The following is a 20,396-nucleotide window of genomic DNA, read 5'->3' as shown; positions in this document are numbered from 1 at the left end:
AGCCTTCAGGTGGTCAGTCCCAACCTTACCATTGCATTTTTAACAATGGCTGTGTTTAACATCTGGCTCCCAAGATTCCTGAAAGCTTCACCACAGGCTCTCATGGGCTGGTGTGAGCTGGCTCCAGCACACTCTTGGGCAGAGTCCCTACCCCTGTCCTGCTTGGATCTGGGCTGCAGGCCACAGGCTCCTTGTCCAAGATGGCATCAGTGCCTTTGCAGCTGGCTGCTGGGATGGTTCTCTTGGCTCGAGTGTCATGGAGGCCATGCTTGGAGCCCCTTACGAGTACACGATGAGCCAGCTGTTCTGAAGGTGGGGTGGGGCCAGAAGTCTGCTCCAGACCCTTTGCTGCCCCAGGTTCTCTCTGGGGCTCCAAGCCGAGGCGACCACCCCTCCTGGCCCAGGCTCTGGAGGAAGCCTTCCTCTAGCATGTCACATTGGTTATTTTCTTCATAGCTTTCAGTACAGTCACCTTGTCCTGTTTGCTTGTCTGTCGCCTGCCTTCCGCACCCTGAATGTAAGTCCCTCCAGCTCCCTCTGCTCCCTGAGTTCCTCCTCAGCACGTATACATTTTTATTTTCCTGGTAAATACATAGCTGGTGAATGAACTCTGGTGTCTTGTCTTTGTTGGCTGCGGCAGTTTCAGTGTGCAGTCTGAATGATTTTGGCTCCTGCATCCAAGGTTTTCCTAATGTTGGAGACAGCCATTCCCTCTCAGTGTGTGCAGGGTGCCCTTCTCCTTGGAAACGGCAGCTCTGTCTTCTGGCTGTGTTCTCCTTGCAGATCTCAGAGTCACTCTTGGTAACCTCACCACTGGGCTGTAAAAATTGCTCTAGGTTTCAGCAAGGCTAATGCCATATTTGCTCCTATCCACACCCCCTACCCCCAACCCTGTGCCATTGTGTCCCTTCAGGGCTGTTAGAGCCCTCCCCAGGTAGAGTGACAGTCGCGTTAATCCTTGCCTGTCTTCCCAACAGCCTCTGAGTTAGAGCCAGCAGGCAGGGGGCCCAGTTCTCTCCCATTTCTGTGCAAGGAAGCGGTCAGCAGTTGTGAGCAGAGTGGTCTCAGTGCCGGTCCTGGAGAGTTGTGTGCACTGGGTTCTCTCTCCCTTCCCTGCTGGTGGAGTCAAGGGATAGATGACAAGGGCAGGATAACAGCTCCGACATTTGAGGGCAGTTTGCCAGACAGGTGGGCCCGCCTCTTGGGGACCCTGTGCAGGGTACATCAGATTCAACCCTGCTTTCTTCCTCCCCTTCGTGATGGGGTCATTGCATAGTGTAAGGTGGGAGTGAAAAATAGCTGAGGCAGAACCAGTTGCCATAAAAGTATTTGGACCCTTAAGACAGAGTTTAACACCTGAGAATTTATTTCTGAGGGAAAAATGAGAGAAGGAAGTCGTACGTGTGAAGATGATCATTGCAAGATTGGTTGCAGTAGGGGAACCAGGAAGGAAATGGGATGCCCAGCAGTTGGAGAAGGTCAAGGAAATGATGCATTAATGGGACGTTTGGCTGTTAAACAAGATCATTATGAAGATTATGTAACAACAGGAAGAAGTGTTCAACGAAAAAAAAAACAGTATCTGTGATGCAATTTCAACTACATAATTGTTGCAGGCTCTGGACAAGAGCAGGAAGGTCAGCCAGAGAAACGTGACCATGGCTTAGGCTGGTGGGGGCTCGGGGGACTTGAGGGGCTCAGGGGAGACAGTCCTGCAGAGCTTGGCCTCTGGGGTCAGACCTGAGCCATGATGTTGTCATCTGCCTCCTGGGGCTGTTGTGTTTCAAGAGTGACAAAGGTAGTGGCCTAGAAGATACTCTCAGAGAAAAGGAAGACCAAAGTGGGCGGAGGAGAACTCGAGATATTTAGGGTGAAGAACTTGGGCACCATGAAGCCTCAGGTCCCCATCCGTGAGCCCGGTCAGCACTGTGTTAGGTCAGACATGGTCAGTCTGCATAAAAAGTTACGGGACCGGATGTGGGCACACTCAGACAAAGTGCCCGTCACAAGTTGGCCAGGAGGTGGGCTCAGGTCCACCATTTCGGGGTTGAAATCAGGGTCCAAAGAAGACATGCCTAACTGGGCTAGTGTGAATGTGTTTATTTGGAGGTGAGGGAAAAGGGGGCTTGCCTGCTCCGAGGGTCCTGCCCCACCTCTGAGGGTGGGGAGGGATGGAGTCAGCCAGTGGTACCTAGACACCCTCAGTGCCTTTGAGATGCAGAAGTGCCGCCAGGTGGGTCCAGAGGTGGCACCTGGGCCCCAGATGCAGATGTGGAGCTGCCTGGGGGTGGGACTGCTCAGGCAGTGGAGAAGTGGAGTGAGAGAAGGAAAGGGTCTCGGGTTGTGCCTTGAAGAGCTCCAAGAGGAAGAAGGTGAGCGTGTGGAGGGATGTCAGGATTTGCTCAGGGTCCGAGAGATGAGACGAGGCAGGGCTGACGGGTCCTTGGCTTTGGTGAAAAGTTGCCTGGGCAGAGCAGTTTTGGTGCAGTGACAGGTAGGGGTGAGGTAGAGCTCCTTTTTAATTTCCTTTTTAATGTTAATGTAGGTTTTAGTAAAAACTTGTGCTCTGTTTCCTCACCTAGTTGCCATGGTCAGTCGTGTTTGGTATCTACCTGTATGGTGATTATGAAAAGGGGCAAAAACAGACCTTTAAAAAAGTTTCAAAAAATAGGTTTAAAATAGTGAGAAAGTAATGTTAGAAAGTGATACACCGAAGGAAATACAGTAAAAATGGAAATCCTCTGTGTTCCCAGTGCTCCTCAGTATTCTCTGCCTGGTATGTTTAAAGCAAGGGAAAGCTGCTATGGTGCTTCTCCTGGAACCCAGCTGGGGTCCCGCCTTGCCTTGGACTTTTGATGACCGGGACCTCGTGTCTCGCTGCAGGGCTGTCCTGTGACATTTAGCCATGGGGCAGGCTCTTGTCCTCAGGATCCATTTTGCCACCCCTTGCCCTATGGGATGCAGGTGGTTTGGGGTGAGGCAAGCAGTGCCGATGGGGGTCCATGCCAGCCCAGCGGGGGCTGCTGTTGGGTGTCATGCTTTCCCAGGGTCCCCAGCAAGGAAGGTTGGGAGGAAGCGGCTGGTTTGGCTTTTGGTAGCAAGTGACCTCGGGAGCCGTGGTGGTCCTCCATCACCTTCTACCAGCAAACTTCCACTCATCCGCCATGCCATGCAGTGCTGCTGCTTGTGGATCATGCTGTCACTGAATTACCATGGTGGATTGTGATGTTTGGTTCCCCCCATTGCTTTAATGTTGCCTCCACAAAATTCTCACCTGGCTTTCCTTGCTCCTGCTTTATGTAACCCATTGGAATCATTTCAGGGTGGCCAAGAAGGTAATTTGGAGAAAGTATTTGTGGTTGTGGTGACGTCTAGGACAACTGTGTTGAAAATGGGAGACTCTCTCCAAAGCCATTGGGCCCTGCTGAGCAAACGTGTTTGCCTGGAGCAGTATCAGAGCCTGTGCCACCCTGGTCACAGCCTTCTCCTGCCCTTGCCTCAGCTTTCCCTCTGCCGGCCACCCAGCCATGGTACCCTTGGCCTTGTCTTCCATGGGGGTTGTGTGAGGAGCACTGAGAGTCACCTCCCTGTTCCCATGAGCCTTGTGGGGTGGCCAGTACAGATGACAGCTGGAAACTGGACAAGGCCTGTTTGCTCTCGAGATACTTACTTGGTGACTGCACATCCTGACTTGCTGCAGAGGGAGACCCCTGAGATGTTTATAATATTGGAGTAAACATGGTGCCCAGCAACCAAGGACAGTAAGATGGGGCTTCATTTATCTATCCGTCCTTCATTCATTCATTCATCCATTCACTCACACTTGAGAGTAGTAAGGGTCTAGCTCAGTTGTCTTGAGGGAAGTCAGGATTTCAGACACTTTCAGTCACAGAAGCTTAATACATTGCAGAAAACCATGAAGAGTGAGGGGGAAAAAAAGCTGTCAGATGCTTTGAGGCTGTTTTCATGTCAGGAGGATGGAGACAGGTTATCGCTCACACCAACTGTTTGAGGGGAGAACAGACTGCTGTTTGCCTAAGACTTTCTGTAGATATTTGTGGCCACTGGCCTTTCCCATGTGAGCATGGGAAGTTGGCTCCCTCTCCTGGGTTTCCAGTTGAAGTATGACAAAACCCCACAGGCAGGCTGAGGAGGGCACATGTCCTGAAGTTCAGTCCTCGGCGGCTAGTGAGCCTTTCATTTCACAACCTATAAGACACTGTCACCCAGCTCCAGCCATAGTGCGTTTTCTGAAGGAAAGCCAGGAGTCACCTTTTCCAAGCCCACAGTTAGGATGTGCAGTCTGTTGATGCACAGGTGTTGCAGGGGCAAGCAGAATGTCCAGGAAAAAAACATATATATGGATTGATGCCTGCTTCTTTTAGGAGTGCGTTATACACACGTGCCTTTGTCATGCAGTCCTTATGATACCCCTGGGAGGCCCAGGCATGACAGGCTTCTTCATTTCATCTTCATGAGGGGGGAAGGAACTTTCTGTCTGACCTTCCTCCCCAGGGAGGGCTGAGCCCAGGAGGGGCATCTGATGCCTAACCTCCAACAAAGAAGTGTTCCTTCTCTTTGCCTCCCACCCCTCCTCCTTTTTCTAGGACCTGTTGCATCTGTCATCTGCCTCCATAGTTGCTTTACAACTCTGAGGTATAATTGACATACAATAAACTGTGCACACTTAAAGTGTACAATTAGATATATTTTGATCTGTAAATACACCTGAGAAGCCATCATCACAGTCATGGTAATAGATATTTCCAAAAGTTTTTTCTTGTCCCATTGTAATCTTCCCTTCAGCCCACCCCCATCCCCAGGCAACTGCTGATTTACTGTCACTGTAGATTAATTTGCCTTTTCTAGAATTTTGTGAAATCATGCAGTATGTACTTTTTTGGCAGGGTGGTGTCTGGGCTCTTCTTTCATTAATATTTATTTTGAGATTCATGCATGTTGTATATATATGAATAGTTCATTCTTTTCTGTTGCTAACATTTAATTTTATGGATATACTACAATTTGTTTATCCATTCTTGTGTTGATGGACTTTTGGGTTGCTTAATAATCTGTCAAAATGTCTTCCAAGGTGATTATACCATGTTATACTCCCACCCCACCAGCAGTGTATGAGAGTTTCAGTTGTCCCACATTTTGATGAGCACTCCATGTGGTCAATCTTTTTTAATTTTAGCTATTTTAATAGGTATGTAGTGGTATCTCATGGTGTTTTAAATTTGAATTTCCCTGATGGCTAATAGTGCTGAGCATTTTTTTCCCCCTTGGGTTCTTTGCCTAATTATTGAATTGAAAGAGATTTTTATATATTCTAGAGACAAGTCCTTTCTTAGATATATGATTCATGTATATTTTCTCCCAGTGGTGGCTTGCCTTTTCATTTTCATAACAGTGTCATCTTTTGAAGGGCAAAGATTTTCAATTTTGATGAAATCCAGTTTGTTTTCTCTATAGTTTGTACTTTTTGTTTCATATTACTAAAGTCTTTGCCTTTTAAACCCAAGGTCACTAAGATTTTCCTCTTGTGTTTTTTTCTGTATATTATGTAGTTTTAACTCTTATATTTAGGTTTATGATCCATTTTGTGTTAATTTTCGTATGTCTTATGAGATAGAGGTCAAGGATTTGATGTTTTGTTTCAGTGTTGTTGTTTTTTGCCTATGGCTATCCAGTTATTCCAGCACTATTTGTTGAAAGATTATTCGTTCACTTCTGAATTGCCTTACCAGTATTGTTAAGAATCAGCTGCCCATGTATGTGTGGACCTGTTAAATGGACTCTACTCTGTTCCATTGATCTGTTTGTTTGTTTTTGCTCTAATACCACACTGTCTTGACTATATAATGTCTTAAAAATCAGATAATGGGGGCTTCTGATTTTCTTTTTTTCAAAGTTTGTTAGCTATTCTAGGACCTTTGCGTTTCCATATACATTTTAGAATCAACTTGTCAATCTCTCCCAAAGACCCTGCTGGAATTCCGATTGGGATTGCATTGAATCTATAGATCAGTTTGGGGGAGAACTGACATCTTAACAATATTGACTCTTCCATGCTATTAACTTGGTATATCTTCCCATTAATTGAGGCCTCTCGTAGTGTCCCTCAGCCATGTTTGGTACTTTTCAGTGTTGAGGTCTTACATCTTTTGTCAAATTTATCTGTAAGTTCTTCATAGTTGTTATTTTTTTAACATCTTTATTGGAGTATAATTGCTTTACAATGGTGTGTTAGTTTCTGCCGTATAACAAAGTGAATCAGCCATACATATACATATATCCCCATATCTCCTCCCTCTTGAGCCTCCCTCCCATCCTCCCTGTTCCACCCCTCTAGGTAGACACAAAGCACTGAGCTGGTCTCCCTGTGCTATGCAGCTACTTCCCACTAGCTATCTATTTTCTTCATAGTTTTAATTGCTATTGTAAATGGAATTGGTTTTTAAATTTTCAGTTTCTGAATGTTTGTTGCTTGCATATAGAAATACAGTGGAATTTTATATTGAACTTATATCCTGCCACCTTGCTAAACTCACTTATTCTTATTTTGTAGATTCTATAAGATTTTCTATATAGACTGTTCTGTTATTTGTGAATAAAGACAGTTTTACTTCCCCCTTTCCAAACTGGATGGTTTTTCTTCCTCCCTCCCTCCCTCCCTCCCTTTCTTTATCTCTTTTCCTTGCCTTATTGCACTAGCTGGAATCTCCTGATGAGACTGAATAGAAGTGGTGAGCACATGTCCTTGTTTTGTACCTGTTTCTGGGGGAAAACATTCAGCCCTTCACCATCATGTATGATGTTAGCCGTGGGTATTATCAAGCTGAGGAAGTTCTCTTCCACTCCTAGCCAACTGAGAGTTTTCATCAGGAATGGATGTTTAATTTTGTCAAATGTTTTTTCTACATCTATTGAAATGATCATAAGGCTTTTCATTTTTGGCCTCTTAATATGGCAGATAAAGTTGAGTTTTGAATGTTATCTGCCTCCCCCACTTTAATATCTAGTCTTTCTTTGCTATCTTCATTCCTGGTGTAGGCATGCAGAATTTTCCTCATCCAAATTGTTCCACTGTTCTCCCTTGAGCCAGCTGTTTCTGCCCTTGTCACCAATACGACTTGCTGATGGCCTGTTGTGTGGAGGCAGGTATGGGCTAACTGCACAGGATTAGCAGGTTAGGTTAGTAATGAAACTGTGGCCAGGTGTGTAATGGGCACCCTGGCTTCCTCATTGTGGAAGTGGCATAACACCTACTTTGGAAGTCTGTGGTCTCAGGAGAGAACCACTGTGTGGTAGGAGACAGAGGCCCGCCTGCCCACCCACCCAGGATGCTGGCTAGTAATGCCCAGGCAGTGGTTGCTGCCTGCCTGCCTGCCTCTCTCCAGTAACTTTAGAGCTTGCTCCTTCCTGGGGACTCTGACCTGCTCGGTGCTCCTTCCATGGAACCTAAAGAGTGCCCTTGTTTTCCTCAGACTGGCCTCTGCCCAGGATAGGAGCGTGTGGACACCTTTCTCTGTGAGCTGTGAAGCGTCGCACACACTGGGTATCTCAGAGGTAGCCTGGGCTCCTGGTGCGGTAGTTCTCAGACCTTGAGAGGGTCTCTGCTGCCGAGTGGGGGGTGAGGGGCTGGCTCGCCAACACCTCTCCCTCCTTTTCAACCCCAGTAGCGCTGGCATCTGTTTCTAGGATGGGATGGCCTCTAAGACCAATTTTTCATTAAAGTGTAGCATATATCCAGAAAAGTACACAAGTTGTAAGTATTACCTCTCAGTGAACGTTTATGAAGTGAACATACCCTAGAAACCCCTACCCAGGTCATGGAATAGAGCTTCTCCCCAGAAGCCATTCTTGTTCCCTCTCCTAGTGTCTCTGCACCCCCAACTTCCCTGACTTCCGTCACCATGGACAAGTCTTGCCTGCTTTTGAGCTTCCAATCCAGTACAGAATGTATTCTTTTGTATCTGGCTTTTTCACTCAGCCTGTTTTGAGATTTATCTTTGATGTTGTGAGTAGCAGTAATGTGTTCATTCGACGTTGAATGGCTAGACCATGATTTAGTCATCCATTATACTGTTGGTGGCCACGTGGGTGGTTTTCAGATGGGGCTGTTCTGAATATGGCTGCTCTGACCATTCTCAGCACATGCATGCTCACATTTCTGTTGGTCCCTACCCCAGAGTGGAATTGCTGGGTCCTGGGGTATGAGTGTTCATCCTTACATGATGTTTGATACAGTGCACAGACTTACCTTCCTGTTCCATGTGACGATGTCCTTGGTCTTCTCCACGGTGGCCCCTGTTGCAGGAATGCCCACTGAGAAAGTCCCCATGCCCACTGCTGTTCTTCTAGCTCCACACAGAGCCCAGGGCAGCAGGTGGGGGAAAGAGGTGGCCTTGAACCTGATCCCTCTCAAGTCCCATGACAGGCTCTGTGGTGACCCCCTTTCTTGAGCGCTTACTGTGTGCCAGCCAGGCCCTGTCCTGGGTGTTCATGTGTGTATCTCTTGTCCCCCTCCCAGGAGCCTGTAGGAAGCTTCTGTCATCTTCCCACTTAGTGGCTGAGGGAATAGGTGGGTGGGCTCAGAGCTCTCTGCTCAACTCCTGTGTACAGTCTTCTCTGGTGCTTTTTGCCCTGGAGCATGTGATATGGAGTTCACGCAGCCCATTAGACCATGTCCTGCCTGATGGTTGCTGTGTCATGTAGGACAGGCATACCCTCCCTCAATTACCTTTAGGGCCTGGTGAGTTTGCGGATCTCACAGATTCCCGTTCTGTGGAAGGTGACATGGGCTCCTCCGTACTTAACCCTGTGACTCACCAAATGACTTAACCAGTGTGGCCCCCACCCAGGCTCTGGCAGTTCCTGTTACTCTTTTCACATCCACCCAGCTCAGAACAGACATTGGTGACCCCGTGTGGAGTGCCCAGGAAAGTGAGGGCCACCAGACCCTGCGAGTCAGTCACGTGTCTGTAGCACACTCTTACTGCTTACCACGGGAGTCCTGGTCATCGGTTGTGGGTGTGGTCACTTTTACCCATCTAGGCTTGGCAGCCTCAGGTTCTGGGACTAGTTCTGGGCTTGAGGCCCGCTGAGAAGGGGTATGTCCTTGGTTCTCTTCTCCATAGTCCTTCTCATGTCCTAAAGGAGCCTGCTTGATATCGCCACTTTGGTGCTCCTGGCCGCTCAGCTGAGCCTCAGTTGTGGTGCCTCACCTGTTACTTCTGTCCTTGCCACTGGCCATTTCTACATATGCCTCAGGACTGGGCCATAACCAGCCCTTCCTGCATCCTCCAGGCCTGCGTTTGGTGACTTGTTGAGGGAAATTCTAGGATATCCCCTGTTCTCAGGATCCTATAGCAGCCCAGGAGCAGACTGGCAGACTTTGGGCGCCACACTAGGCACTGTGCTGCCTGAAGGGATCTTAGAAACCCCAGAGCGGCCTGGCGGACAGTGCACAGGACCCTCTCCTGGCCTGACCACTGTGGGCACAGTCTCCCAGGATGGTGGTCAGTGTGCCACTGAGGATCTACAAACACAGTCTGTGGTTTTCCCAACATTCCGCCCAGGCTTTCCGGCTGCCAGAGGGAGAGCTGGGCTCAGGTTGGTGGCTGGTCTTGCTTTAAGTCTTATTAGTTGGACCAGCATTGGAAGCCAGGTCTGGCCCGGCTGCTTCTCTGCCCAGCCCCGGCTGCTTCTCTGCCCAGCCACAGCACCAGGCGTTTTTCACCGGCAGCACAAGAGTGCACTGCTGTCACCTCGCTGTTTCACTTAGCATTCTCTTGGAGGTTGGCCCCATCACTTCCTAAAAAGCTGGTTTGTTCTAGTTTTGGATCGCCTGTATTCTACGTGTGTGTGGGCCGAGCACTGTGTGTGCCCCTCCCCTGGGCGTCGGGTGTTTCGTCTTGCGCAGCTAGTATTCTTACTGGCTGTTCCCACGAGAGCACGGCTGAGAGGGAGGAAACCTCACCCGGCGTGCTGTCATCAGATGCACTGCCACCTGGACCCTTCTGCGAGCATGGATGCAGATAGAAAACGCTCTGCTTGGCTTTCTGACTATCCAGTTGTATCAGTGTAGGAATGAACCAGCTCCCAGATGACATGTTGAGAGCTCTTGTGCTCTCAGAAAGGGCTGAATTACAACAAGAATTGTATGTTGACCTGATTCAGAGTTCAAGAGCATTTAAGTTTGTAGTTTTGTTGGGAAGAGCTGCTGGGACAGTTGAGAGAGAGGACCAGCACTGTGGAGAGGGCCCTTTCTCACCTCTGCAAGCCTCTCGGAGAGGTCCCACGGATGGTAGCCGCTCATGGCTGCTGTCCTAGGCCCTGGGCTTCCTCTTCCTGGGCTGCTCATTAGGTGCAAGCAGTGCTCTGCGTGCTGCCTCTGGGCCAAGTTGCAGCTGCAATCGGCTGCTCTGGCCATGGGCGCTCTGCGGGCTGTGAGTGTACAACAGTCAGGGCCACGCAGGCAGTGGCCATCCTCCAGCTGTGGATGCTCCTGGGGAGCAGATGGGCCCCACCGATGAGGAAGTGCTTTTGTGCTTTTGCAAGTGGTGAGCTTGGTGGCTGCGGCTGAGACACAGCCCCTGCCCCAGTGTCGTTCTTCCTCTCAGAAGCCGTGAATGAGAGAAACTTCACCCTTGTGAGTGCGAGATTCCCATGGGGTCCTGGCAGAGGAAGGCAGCTTTGCCAGGCAGGGCGCTGGCATGACACCTGCCTGAGGGAGGTTCCCCTGGCTCCTGCCTGGCTGTGGTACCAGGCAAGGCAGAACAGGGCCAGGAGGCTGCACCTTCCGACCTGAGAGGTAGAATCAAGGCACATTGACTTCTTTTCCTCGCTCAGGGAGATGGGGTGGGACACGGGCTGGTCACCGCCAGGCTCTCTGGGAGATGCAGGCACCGCCTCTTGCACTGACTTGCAGTAGAAGCAGTTAGAGTCACAGAATAGCACCCACCTTGGGAACATGTGGAGTTCATCAGAAGCGGGAAGACTTGCTGTGGCTGAAAAGAGTGAGACTGGAACCAAATCACAGATACGCACTCGCCTGGCAAAGCCTCTTTCATCCACGTGGACACGACTGACGCCCACTGTGTGGCTTGCAGGGCACAGTGACTCAGCCAAGGATGGCCTTACAATGCTCAGCACATTGAAAGGCTCGAGGTTTGCTTGCTTCTGGGTGCCATCTGTGTCGTGTTTTGGTTTGGAAGGACAGCTTGCTTGCTGATGAACACTTCCAAAGCCTTTCGAGCTAAGTGGGTTTTGTAAATTCTAGTCTAGACTATTCTGCTTTAAAAAGAAAAAGAAAAAAAAGTGACTTACACATGGTTGGTTTTAAAGCGAACTAGTTTTTGCTGCTGACCCGGCGGGCTTTGAGCCCACTGAAGGAGTTGGTGTGGGCTGTGCTGCATAGATGCAGGGCCACAGTGTGGTCAGGGCCTGGCTAGACAGGCGGGGTGAGTCCATCCTCGGTGTGTGCCATTTCCTTCCAGGGCCTGGCAGGGAGAGGCTCCAGTGCCATTGTCATTTACCAAGTGTCCTGCAGCTTAGGGCAAGCGTTGAGGGTGGGCTCAAGCCCCTGATGTTGTGGGTGGGCGTGGGGACCTCTCTGGCTCCAGTGCACCCTGGGGGTAGACAGAGGCAGCCTGGCCATCCATAGGTGCTGCTGGGCATGAAGCCAGCCCTGTGTGGAACTCTTGTAACCTGTGCATTTCCCTGCTGTGGCAAGTCGGGGAGAGTATGTGGGTGGGATGCCAGCATCACCAGCCTGGTGGTGTCTGGGTGCCCTCCCTCACCCTACCTAGTAAAGCACCAGCTGGGCCGTGTGTGTTGGGCAGACCCTGTGCCAGGCTAGCATAAAGCCACACTCCACTGCCTTCTAGCTGCGTGGTGAGCACTGGACCTCTTTTACCTTCCTGGACCCTCAGTTTTTTCTTATCTGTAAAGTAGAGTTTCAAGGGAGAAAAGCTAGAGACCTTGGCCCCTGGAGGAACCCAACAAGTAGTGGTCCTGTGAAGAGTCAGGCTGGGTGGGCCTGCCCTGGCTTACTGCCCTTGAGTCTCACCAGTGCTTGGACTTGGGGAGTACAGGGTTTCCTCTTTGCCACCAGGGCTGCACAGGTCCAGCTTAATTAGTGAGAGATTGGGGATTTCGGGTGGAGCAGGAGCCCTTGATGCCTGGAGAAAAGGGAGCAGTGAGCAAGGGGCCTTGCGGACTCCAAAGAAGTCTCAGTTCCTTGTTTCACATCAGGGCTGGAAATCCCCCACAGGGTGGTAATTACTCAGGGCCTGGGCCTATCCCCTGAATTACCACGAGGAGGAGGCTGGTCAGTGGTGGGTCTGTCCCCCCTGAGCCGTCCCCACCTCTGCACGTGGATCCAGGTTCAGACCACTGAACCAGTTCACAGAACAGTTTTCAGACGTGTGATGTGGGAGTGGTGGCATCCTGCACTGTGTAGTCCACACTTTTACCCAGGCTGCTTCTGAGGGCTGCTGTCCTGCCTTGGTCCTGTCACCTGTGCGTGTCCAGCGCCCCTTCCTTCCTCCCGTGAGTTGAGCAGCAAATGTCGTGGGTTAGGCTGGCTGGAGTAGTGACTTAGCAAGTGATGAGGGGCTCACTAGAAGGTCGGCCTTGCTGCTTCCCCGCCTGCCCTTGGTTCTCACGTGGTGGGAGGTCTGCATAAGAACCCTGGGAACTGGGTCAGTGGTGAGGAGCGTTCCCTCCCCGCCTCCCAGCGTGTGCCCCTGGGCGTCCCTGAGGTGTGAGTGAGGACAGTTTGAGGAGGGTTCTTTCTCTCCTCTCCCTGAGCCGGCCTGGAGGAGGCCAGTTTAGGGGGTGTCCGTGTGTTCCATGTGGAGACACTGGCTGCTTCACCTCCTTTCTGCCTGGGATGGTTGTTCGTTCGCTTTCCTTTCTGACCGTGGATACCTGATTGTCCCTCATGAATCTCCAGTCTAGGATCTGCAAGCACTCGGCGCAGTAGTGACAGAGTCAGTTCCACCAGTGGTCACCAGCTGACTGTGTTCACCTGGGCCACACCCTGGGCTGCCCACTGACTTCCTGCCCTGCCTTTGCTCTGCTCTGAGTGCTCCCCCGCTGCCTGGCTCACCTCACCTGCGCCCTGCCCTTCCAGAGTAGCCCTCCCCGCTCCTGACACCTCCCTCTGCAGCGCCAGCCCTGAGCACATTTAGGCACTTGTGTGCACAGGGGCAGACATCACCACCCTGGGACGGTATTTACTTGCAATAAAGAGGCCAGTCAAATAATGAAAGTAAGTGGGCTGGGACAGTGAGCAGTTCACATGGGAAGTCAGCATTAGTAGAAAGGAGGTGACATTTGGCTTCACTAATTATTGAGGAAATTCACATTAATCTGTATCTGTTGAAGGAGCCCTAATGAGAAGATGAGGCTGCAGGTGTTCAGATGTCCCTCGTGTGTGAATTCTGCCCTTTTGGGGAAAGCTGTTTGGCATATAGTTTTGAGAGGTGGTTTTTTTGTTTATTAGTTTTGGTTTGACTTCATTCCCTGGGAATGAATCCCAAGGGAGATATCCAAAGGACAGAAGGGCCACAGATGTGCCAGGCTATTCCTGACAGCAGGAGGGTGTGAGTGACCCTTGAGCACTATGACCTGTAGAGCTGCCCCAAAGCCCTCTTTGAGAGCAGTGCCTGGGAGTAGCTCAGAGGCTTCCTCCCCACACAGTAATGGCATGGTCTCTGCTGTGATCGTGAGTGAGTGTATTTTCAGACAGATGGGTGCCAGGAAGGACCTAGCAACAGGGTGGCCTGTTGGGGTAGTGGGAGCAGTTTAGCTCCCACAGTGGCTGAAGTTAATGGAAGGCAGGTTGTGTAGCCAGCTTACTTCCCCTGGGTCTGTTCGTCCTCCTGGCCTCCTGACTTATGCCACTGTCTTTGCTCTGGACCCCTCTCCCCTCTCCAGGGCTTTGGTGCCATTTCACCATCTCCTGAGGTGTTGGGGCTTCTCCTGTCCACCCTGGGAGGCCCTGCTCAGATGCTGCCCTCACCACAGGTACCCCTGGCCTGCCTGGTACCTGACACCCATCTCCCTGCCCCACGGGTCCTGTGCTGGACCTTTTATAGGCCTGGAGCCTGGATGGGAGCCTCCCCTTGGCTATCTATATCTGAGCCTTGGCGTCCCTGCTATGCACAGCGTCCTCTCATCGAGGGTGGGAGGCAAGGGCCACAGGCTGCCGGGGTGTCACTGTCTGCTGTGTCTGAGGCCGGAGGCCCAACCTGGTACTGCATAGACCCCAGGACTCCTGCCTGTTTGGTGTGGTGAGGGCAGGGCTTGGTCCACTTCCTGGTCCCAAGGGCCTGACTGCCTCCAGAATGCCAGGTGATGCTCCCCACACAGTGCTCAGTGCCCTTGCCATCATGGCCAGAGTGGGGGCCAGAGCGGAGCCAGAGGGATGAGCCCCCAGGGGTCCTGAACTTCAACGCAGCAGGGGCAGAAAGAAGAAGGCAGAGGACGTAGCACTTTCCACGGGGCCGAGAGCCTCCTCAAAGCCGAAAGCCTCTCTTGCACACCCGCCCGAGTGCAGGAGCTGCTCAGCTGTGACAGTGGGGCCCGCAAGCCTTACCGCATCCCCGCCCCTGTGCAGCTTCCAGGAGGGTCTCCAGCTGTGTGAGGTCTACAGTGCCAGCTTGCTGCCAGCCCCTAGGGTTGCTCAGGTGTTCTGCCTCCCCCTCCTGTCTGGCAGCAGGACAGTGTCTGCCCAAGGACAAGGACACTCTGTGCCGCTGGGCTCGCTCTGCGGGGATTGCTGGTTCATAAGTTTGTGGGGACCCAGGGCTCTAAATATACCAGGGTGAGGTCACTGGAGTGGAGACAGGCCATGTGGCAAGCCCAGGACCCTGTCAGGGCCAGAATCCCAGGGCTGGGGACAGGGAGAGGGTGGCCTCGTCCCTGTGGGACTGGCCTCCTCACTGCCCAGTCTGTATTTTTCTTGGATATTAGTGCTTTGGGGCTCCTAAGAAATCTTTGTCTACCCCAAGGTTGAAAAGGTATTCTCCTGTTTATTCTAGAAGCCTTAGAGTTTTTGCTTTCACATTTAGGTCTGGGATTCATTTTGAGTTAATTTTTGAGTGTGCTGTGATGCTTGGTGTAATTGGAATCAACAATATGTATTTTCTGTGACTTTTCATCCTTCGTGGTTTGAACTTCACCTTGTTAATGCACTGAAGCTGCAGTGTGCTCATTTCTAGTGCTCTTGAATTTCTCAGTCTGTTCCTTCAACTCCTGGAAGACATTGGTGTCGTTATAACATATGACCACATGATCCACACCTTTCTGTGCCATCCCCATTCATTAAGTGTGATGGTAATAATAGTACCTTCCCCTTGAGGTTGTGATAATTCAACAAGGTAGTGCTATGTGGAAACAGGCCTTGGTAGAACAGGGCCTGGCTCGTAGCAAGTATCGTGTGAGGGATAGAATTGCTTGGTCATGAGATATGCACGTGTTTGATTTGACTAGACACAGCCCCATCGCTCCCCAGAGTTGGCTGCACCCCAGAACTACCTGGTATTGTCAGACCCCATTTCCACCTGTCAGGTGTGTATGCAGTGTAGCAGTCACTGGTGGGTTCGGTCTGCATCTGCTGATGACTAAGAGAGTTGAGCACTGCTGCACGATCTCCTGTTTTGTCCAGTTCCTATTCGTGTCTCCTGGCCCAAGTTCTCTGTATGCTCCAGATGGAACCTCGGGGCCCTGTGGCATTGGTCTTCTCCCACTTTGACTTTTGCTCTCCTTGTGGTGTCTTTAGATGAACTCTGGAGATCTCATTAATTTAACTAAATTGATTAGATTATTATGTATGGCTCTTTTCAACTTGGTGCACTTTATTTGATACATCTTTCAACCTCCCATCAGATGGCAGATTTGAGTGCATCTCCCATATGAAGGGGAATCTTGTTTCATAAACACAGTGAATCTCAGTTGTGTGACAGCCACTTGGACAGGTGGGCGTGTCCATAGACAGGCTCATGGTAAACTGGTCACCATGCACTAGAGGAGGCAGACTGGAGGGTGTGCACTGGGTGCCATGCTGGCCCCTGGGAGCAGGTAGGAGGCTGCACGAGGTGGGGGCTTTGGTGATGCTGGCTCCACTGGCTCTCGGGAAAGGGAGCATTCTAGAGCAGGCTGGCATGGGGAGAAGTGCCTGGGGTCTGACCAGTAGCTCTTGTTTTGCAGATCCGGAACATGGTGGCGGTGCAGGAAGTCATCTCCAGCCTGGAGAAATACCCCATTACCAAAGAGGCACTGGAGGTGAGCATTTCTGGCCTGAACACTAGGGAGGGCAGTGAGGGCCGGGCCTGGGCTGCCCCAACCCAGGTCTTTCCTGGCTTCTTGGAGCCTCAGAGACTTTGCTCACTGGCCCAGTGGGTCCTTAAGAGGAGTGAGGGGGGCATGCCCTCCTGGCCTGCACTGTGCCAGCCCACAGCACATGCTCCAAGAGTACCATCTTCCCACAGGCACTGCAGGAAATGGGTGGCTTTAGTCTGGGGCCCCTTTCTCTGCAGGAGGCCCTGCACACCCTGGGGTGCATGCCCAGCAGAGGTTCCAGTGAGTGACGCTGGCTCAGGGCCCTCTGTTTGCTGTTGCCTTTGCCACAACGTGCTCCCCCAGGATGCTTTGCAGTAGCCTTAAATGGTCCGTCCACAGCCTCCAGGAGTTGGGAGCCTGTGAGATGATGCTTCTGAGACTGCCGTCTCTGGGACCATAAGGTCTGAGGACTTGGGAGCTGAGAATTTAAATGTCACAAGGGACCCAAAATCCTCGTAGGTTTTGTGTCTGGGAGGCCAGTGGTTTAGGGGCCAGTGGGGTCATTTCAGAGACATGGGGCCCTTCCCCCCATTTCTCTCTCAGCTCCCTTTTCATGGGGTGTCCCTGTCCTAAAAGTGTGTCATCGTCTCTCTCTGGCTGTAGGAAACCCGACTTGGGAAGCTCATCAACGACGTCCGCAAGAAGACGAAGAACGAGGAGCTCGCCAAGCGGGCCAAGAAGCTGCTGCGGAGCTGGCAGAAGCTCATCGAGCCCGTGCACCAGAATGAGGCTGCACTGCGGGGGCTGGCGGGTGCCCCCGGCTCGGCCAACGGGGGCGCCCATAACTGCCGGCCAGAGGCAGGGGCGGGCGGCCCGCCCAAGAGCATCCATGACCTGAAGAACCGCAATGACATCCAGAGGCTGCCCGGGCAGCGGCTGGACAGGCTGGGCAGCCGCAAGCGCCGGGGGGACCAGCGCGACCTCGGTCACCCTGGGCCACCTCCCAGGGTCTCCAAAGTGAGCCACGACTCCCTGGTAGCCAACTCGTCCCCCCTTCCCACCAATGGGATCAGTGGGAGCCCTGAGAGCTTCCCCGGCCCCCTGGACAGCAGCGGGCACGTGGGCCCCGAGGGCAGCCGCCTGGAGCACAGCGAGAATGACAAGCACAGTGGCAAGATCCCCGTCAATGCCGTGAGGCCACACACCAGCTCCCCGGGTCTGGGCAAGCCCCCCAGGCCCTGCTTGCAGACGAAGGCTGTGGTGCTGCAGCAGCTGGACAGGGTGGACGAGACTCCAGGTCCCCCCCACCCCAAGGGGCCACCTCGCTGCTCTTTCAGTCCCCGGAACTCACGGCACGAGGGCTCCTTTGCCCGGCAGCGGAGCCCGTACACATACAAGGGCTCCATGCCCAGTCCCTCGCCTCGGCCCCAGTCACTCGATGCCACACAGGTGCCGTCACCGCTTCCGCTGGCCCAGCCGTCCACGCCCCCCGTGCGGCGGCTCGAGCTGCTGCCCAGCGCAGAGAGCCCGGTGCGCTGGCTGGAGCAGCCTGAGGGCCACCAGCGGCTCGCGGGGTCGGGCTGCAAGGCAGGGCTGCCACCGGCCGAGCCCCTCCTGCCCCGGGCAGGCTTCTCCCCGGACTCCTCCAAGGCAGACAGCGATGCTGCCTCCTCCGGTGGCTCGGACAGCAAAAAGAAGAAGAGGTACCGGCCTCGTGACTACACGGTTAACTTGGACGGGCAGGTGGCCGAGGCAGGTGTCAAGCCTGTCCGGTTAAAAGAGCGGAAGCTCACCTTTGACCCCATGACGAGACAGATCAAACCTCTGACCCAGAAAGAGCCAGTGCGGGCCGACAGCCCTGTGCACACGGAGCAGCCGAGGACAGAGCTGGACAAGCCCGAGGCCAAGGCCAGCCTCCAGAGCCCTTTTGAACAGACGAACTGGAAGGAGCTGTCGCGCAACGAGATCATCCAGTCCTACCTGAGCCAGCAGAGCAGCCTGCTCTCGTCGTCGGGTGCACAGACCCCGGGCGCTCACCACTTCATGTCCGAGTACCTGAAGCAGGAGGAGAGCACTCGGCGCGGGGCCCGGAAGCCGCACGTGCTGGTGCCTCACAGCCCACCCACGGACCTCCCAGGGCTAAGCCGTGAGGTCACGCAGGACGATCTGGACAGGATCCAGGCCCATCAGTGGCCGGGGGTGAACGGGTGTCATGACACACAGGGTAACTGGTATGACTGGACGCAGTGCATATCGCTCGACCCGCACGGCGACGACGGGCGGTTGAACATTCTGCCTTATGTCTGCTTGGACTGACTGGCCTGTCGGGCTCTAAGTGCATTCCCACCTTGCAGTCAGCCATAGAGCCCGGCGCCTCCAGTGGTTGGGAATCCGGAGGGTGGGGGGAGGTCCGGCCTGGGGTGGGAGGGAGAGGGAACGAGAGTCTCTAGGTCTCTCTGTGCTCTTCCCTCAAAATTCTCCTTCTTTTGTGAAATGCTGCTACCAGTTTACTAACAAAATTGCAAAGGAAGGACCGCGTGGAAGGAAGGCCAGCAAAGTGAGTTCAGAACTCTATAGCAAACTAGCTATAAAAAGCGTTAGCCCCCCACCCCGGAAGAGGTGTGGACGCTTCCCAGCCCCCGGTGAGCTGGGACCTCAGTTGCAGGCAGGCACAGAAAACCTGTGGAAGAGGTTACCTTTAACACAGCAACAGAAGCACGCATCTCATCTCTGCATTTTCTGTTTTTTAACATGGCCCTGAGTGTTTGAGGCAGTGGGCAACGCTGTGGCCTCTGTTTGCACCCCACCTGGCCAGCTTTTCCATCATGGTGCCAGAAGCTTCTCAGCTGTAGCGAGCTGCTGGCATCAGGCAGGCCAGCTTGCCAGCCAGTTTGACCCATGCTCCCTGGGCATCCACACATTTGTATCTGGTTTCAGTTACAACCCAATTTTTAAAGAAATGCTGCAAAAATTTAAGTTTTCTGGAGTTTATTTTACCCCCTCTTCCATCTGACCATCAAACGAATAACGTTCCTTGTTCCTCCCTCTTCATTTTCCCCTTCCTGCACATATCTAGAAAAGTTCACCTTTCTAGAGTCTCCTCCCCAGAAAACACAAAAGTAACCGTGGGTGCTACTGGTGTGTAAGCTGTACTGTTGGGTGAGAAGAGACCTGTCTGTACGCTGGAAACACTCATAACCATTCCTTTAGATTCGTTTGCCTTATGGTTATTTGTCATAAATGCGATTTGCAAAAACAAGGAGCCTTAGTGAATGTACAGTACCTAGACTTCTGTGTTCTCAGGACGCAGAAGGGAGCAACTTTGCTATTTGGTCCAGTAAATGGACACCTTGTGATATAAATGTGGAAATAAAAAAAAAAAAACATTTGCACAAACCAGTCTGAGAACTGTTTTTAATTTGGTCCTTTACAGCCATATCAGCCCTTTCTGGATTCTGGATTAGCCAAGACCTGGACCCCATATCCACGGTTCAGGCCCCACAGCTAGCCAGACCATGGGGAGGTGGGCAGGGCAAAGTCACAAAGTCAGCCTATTAGCCTTCTGCATGGAGACTGACCTCACCTTGCCTTTCATTCACTCAGGGCCAAGATGCCTCTCCCATCTCTAGAGTCACCTGCTAGCTTTGGGTGACAGAACAAGGGGCCACATCTGTCTCCATCCAGACCTCATCTTCCCCAGAAAGAAGCCCTCCCAAGCCGGCTCCACAACCCAGGTCTCACTGACCTTGTCTTAACCCCCTAAAATATTTGTAGTTCTTAAATGGCATGGCTCCAAGCTGTGTTTGGCAGCCTAGCCCTTGGCCCTAGCTAGCCCCAGGCTGCCAGCTCCCTATGCAGGCCTGGGGCTGTCCTACTGTCTGGCTGGGGCTGACTTTTTAAAAAATAACTTTTCTTCCTTGACTTCCTTGATAATCTTTTAATTCGTCCCCCTTGTCTCTGAAACTGTATGCTTCGGCTTTCTAGTTTTTTTCACTCTGGAATAGGTCTTGTCCATATCTACTTAATTTCACAGGTAAGGAAGCAGCTACCCCTTTAGAGGGGCAGCCCCACAGGGCAAACCATGGGGTCCAGGAACATTC

The 20,396-nt window shown here is 52.2% G+C and overlaps 1 protein-coding gene across 1 annotated transcript in view; it reads left to right on the top strand.

Annotated features, from left to right (window-relative positions):
• Positions 1-19,692, top strand: part of MED26 (mediator complex subunit 26) — a 39,366-nt gene extending 19,674 nt beyond the window's left edge. The window contains exons 2-3 of the mRNA XM_027084571.1: positions 16,225-16,299; positions 16,960-19,692. Of these exons, the coding sequence (XP_026940372.1) occupies positions 16,225-16,299; positions 16,960-18,612 (1,728 nt within the window). The 3' untranslated portion in view covers positions 18,613-19,692. The remainder of the gene's footprint in view (positions 1-16,224; positions 16,300-16,959) is intronic.
• The last annotated feature ends 704 nt before the right edge of the window (positions 19,693-20,396 follow it).

Source organism: Aethalodelphis obliquidens, unplaced genomic scaffold, assembly GCF_003676395.1.
Source record: "Aethalodelphis obliquidens isolate GAN/ISIS:26980383/991018 unplaced genomic scaffold, ASM367639v1 scaffold53, whole genome shotgun sequence".
NCBI lineage: Eukaryota > Metazoa > Chordata > Mammalia > Artiodactyla > Delphinidae > Aethalodelphis > Aethalodelphis obliquidens.
The sequence above is the reverse complement of the archived record's forward strand: the minus strand, read 5'-3'. Positions and strand labels throughout refer to the sequence as shown.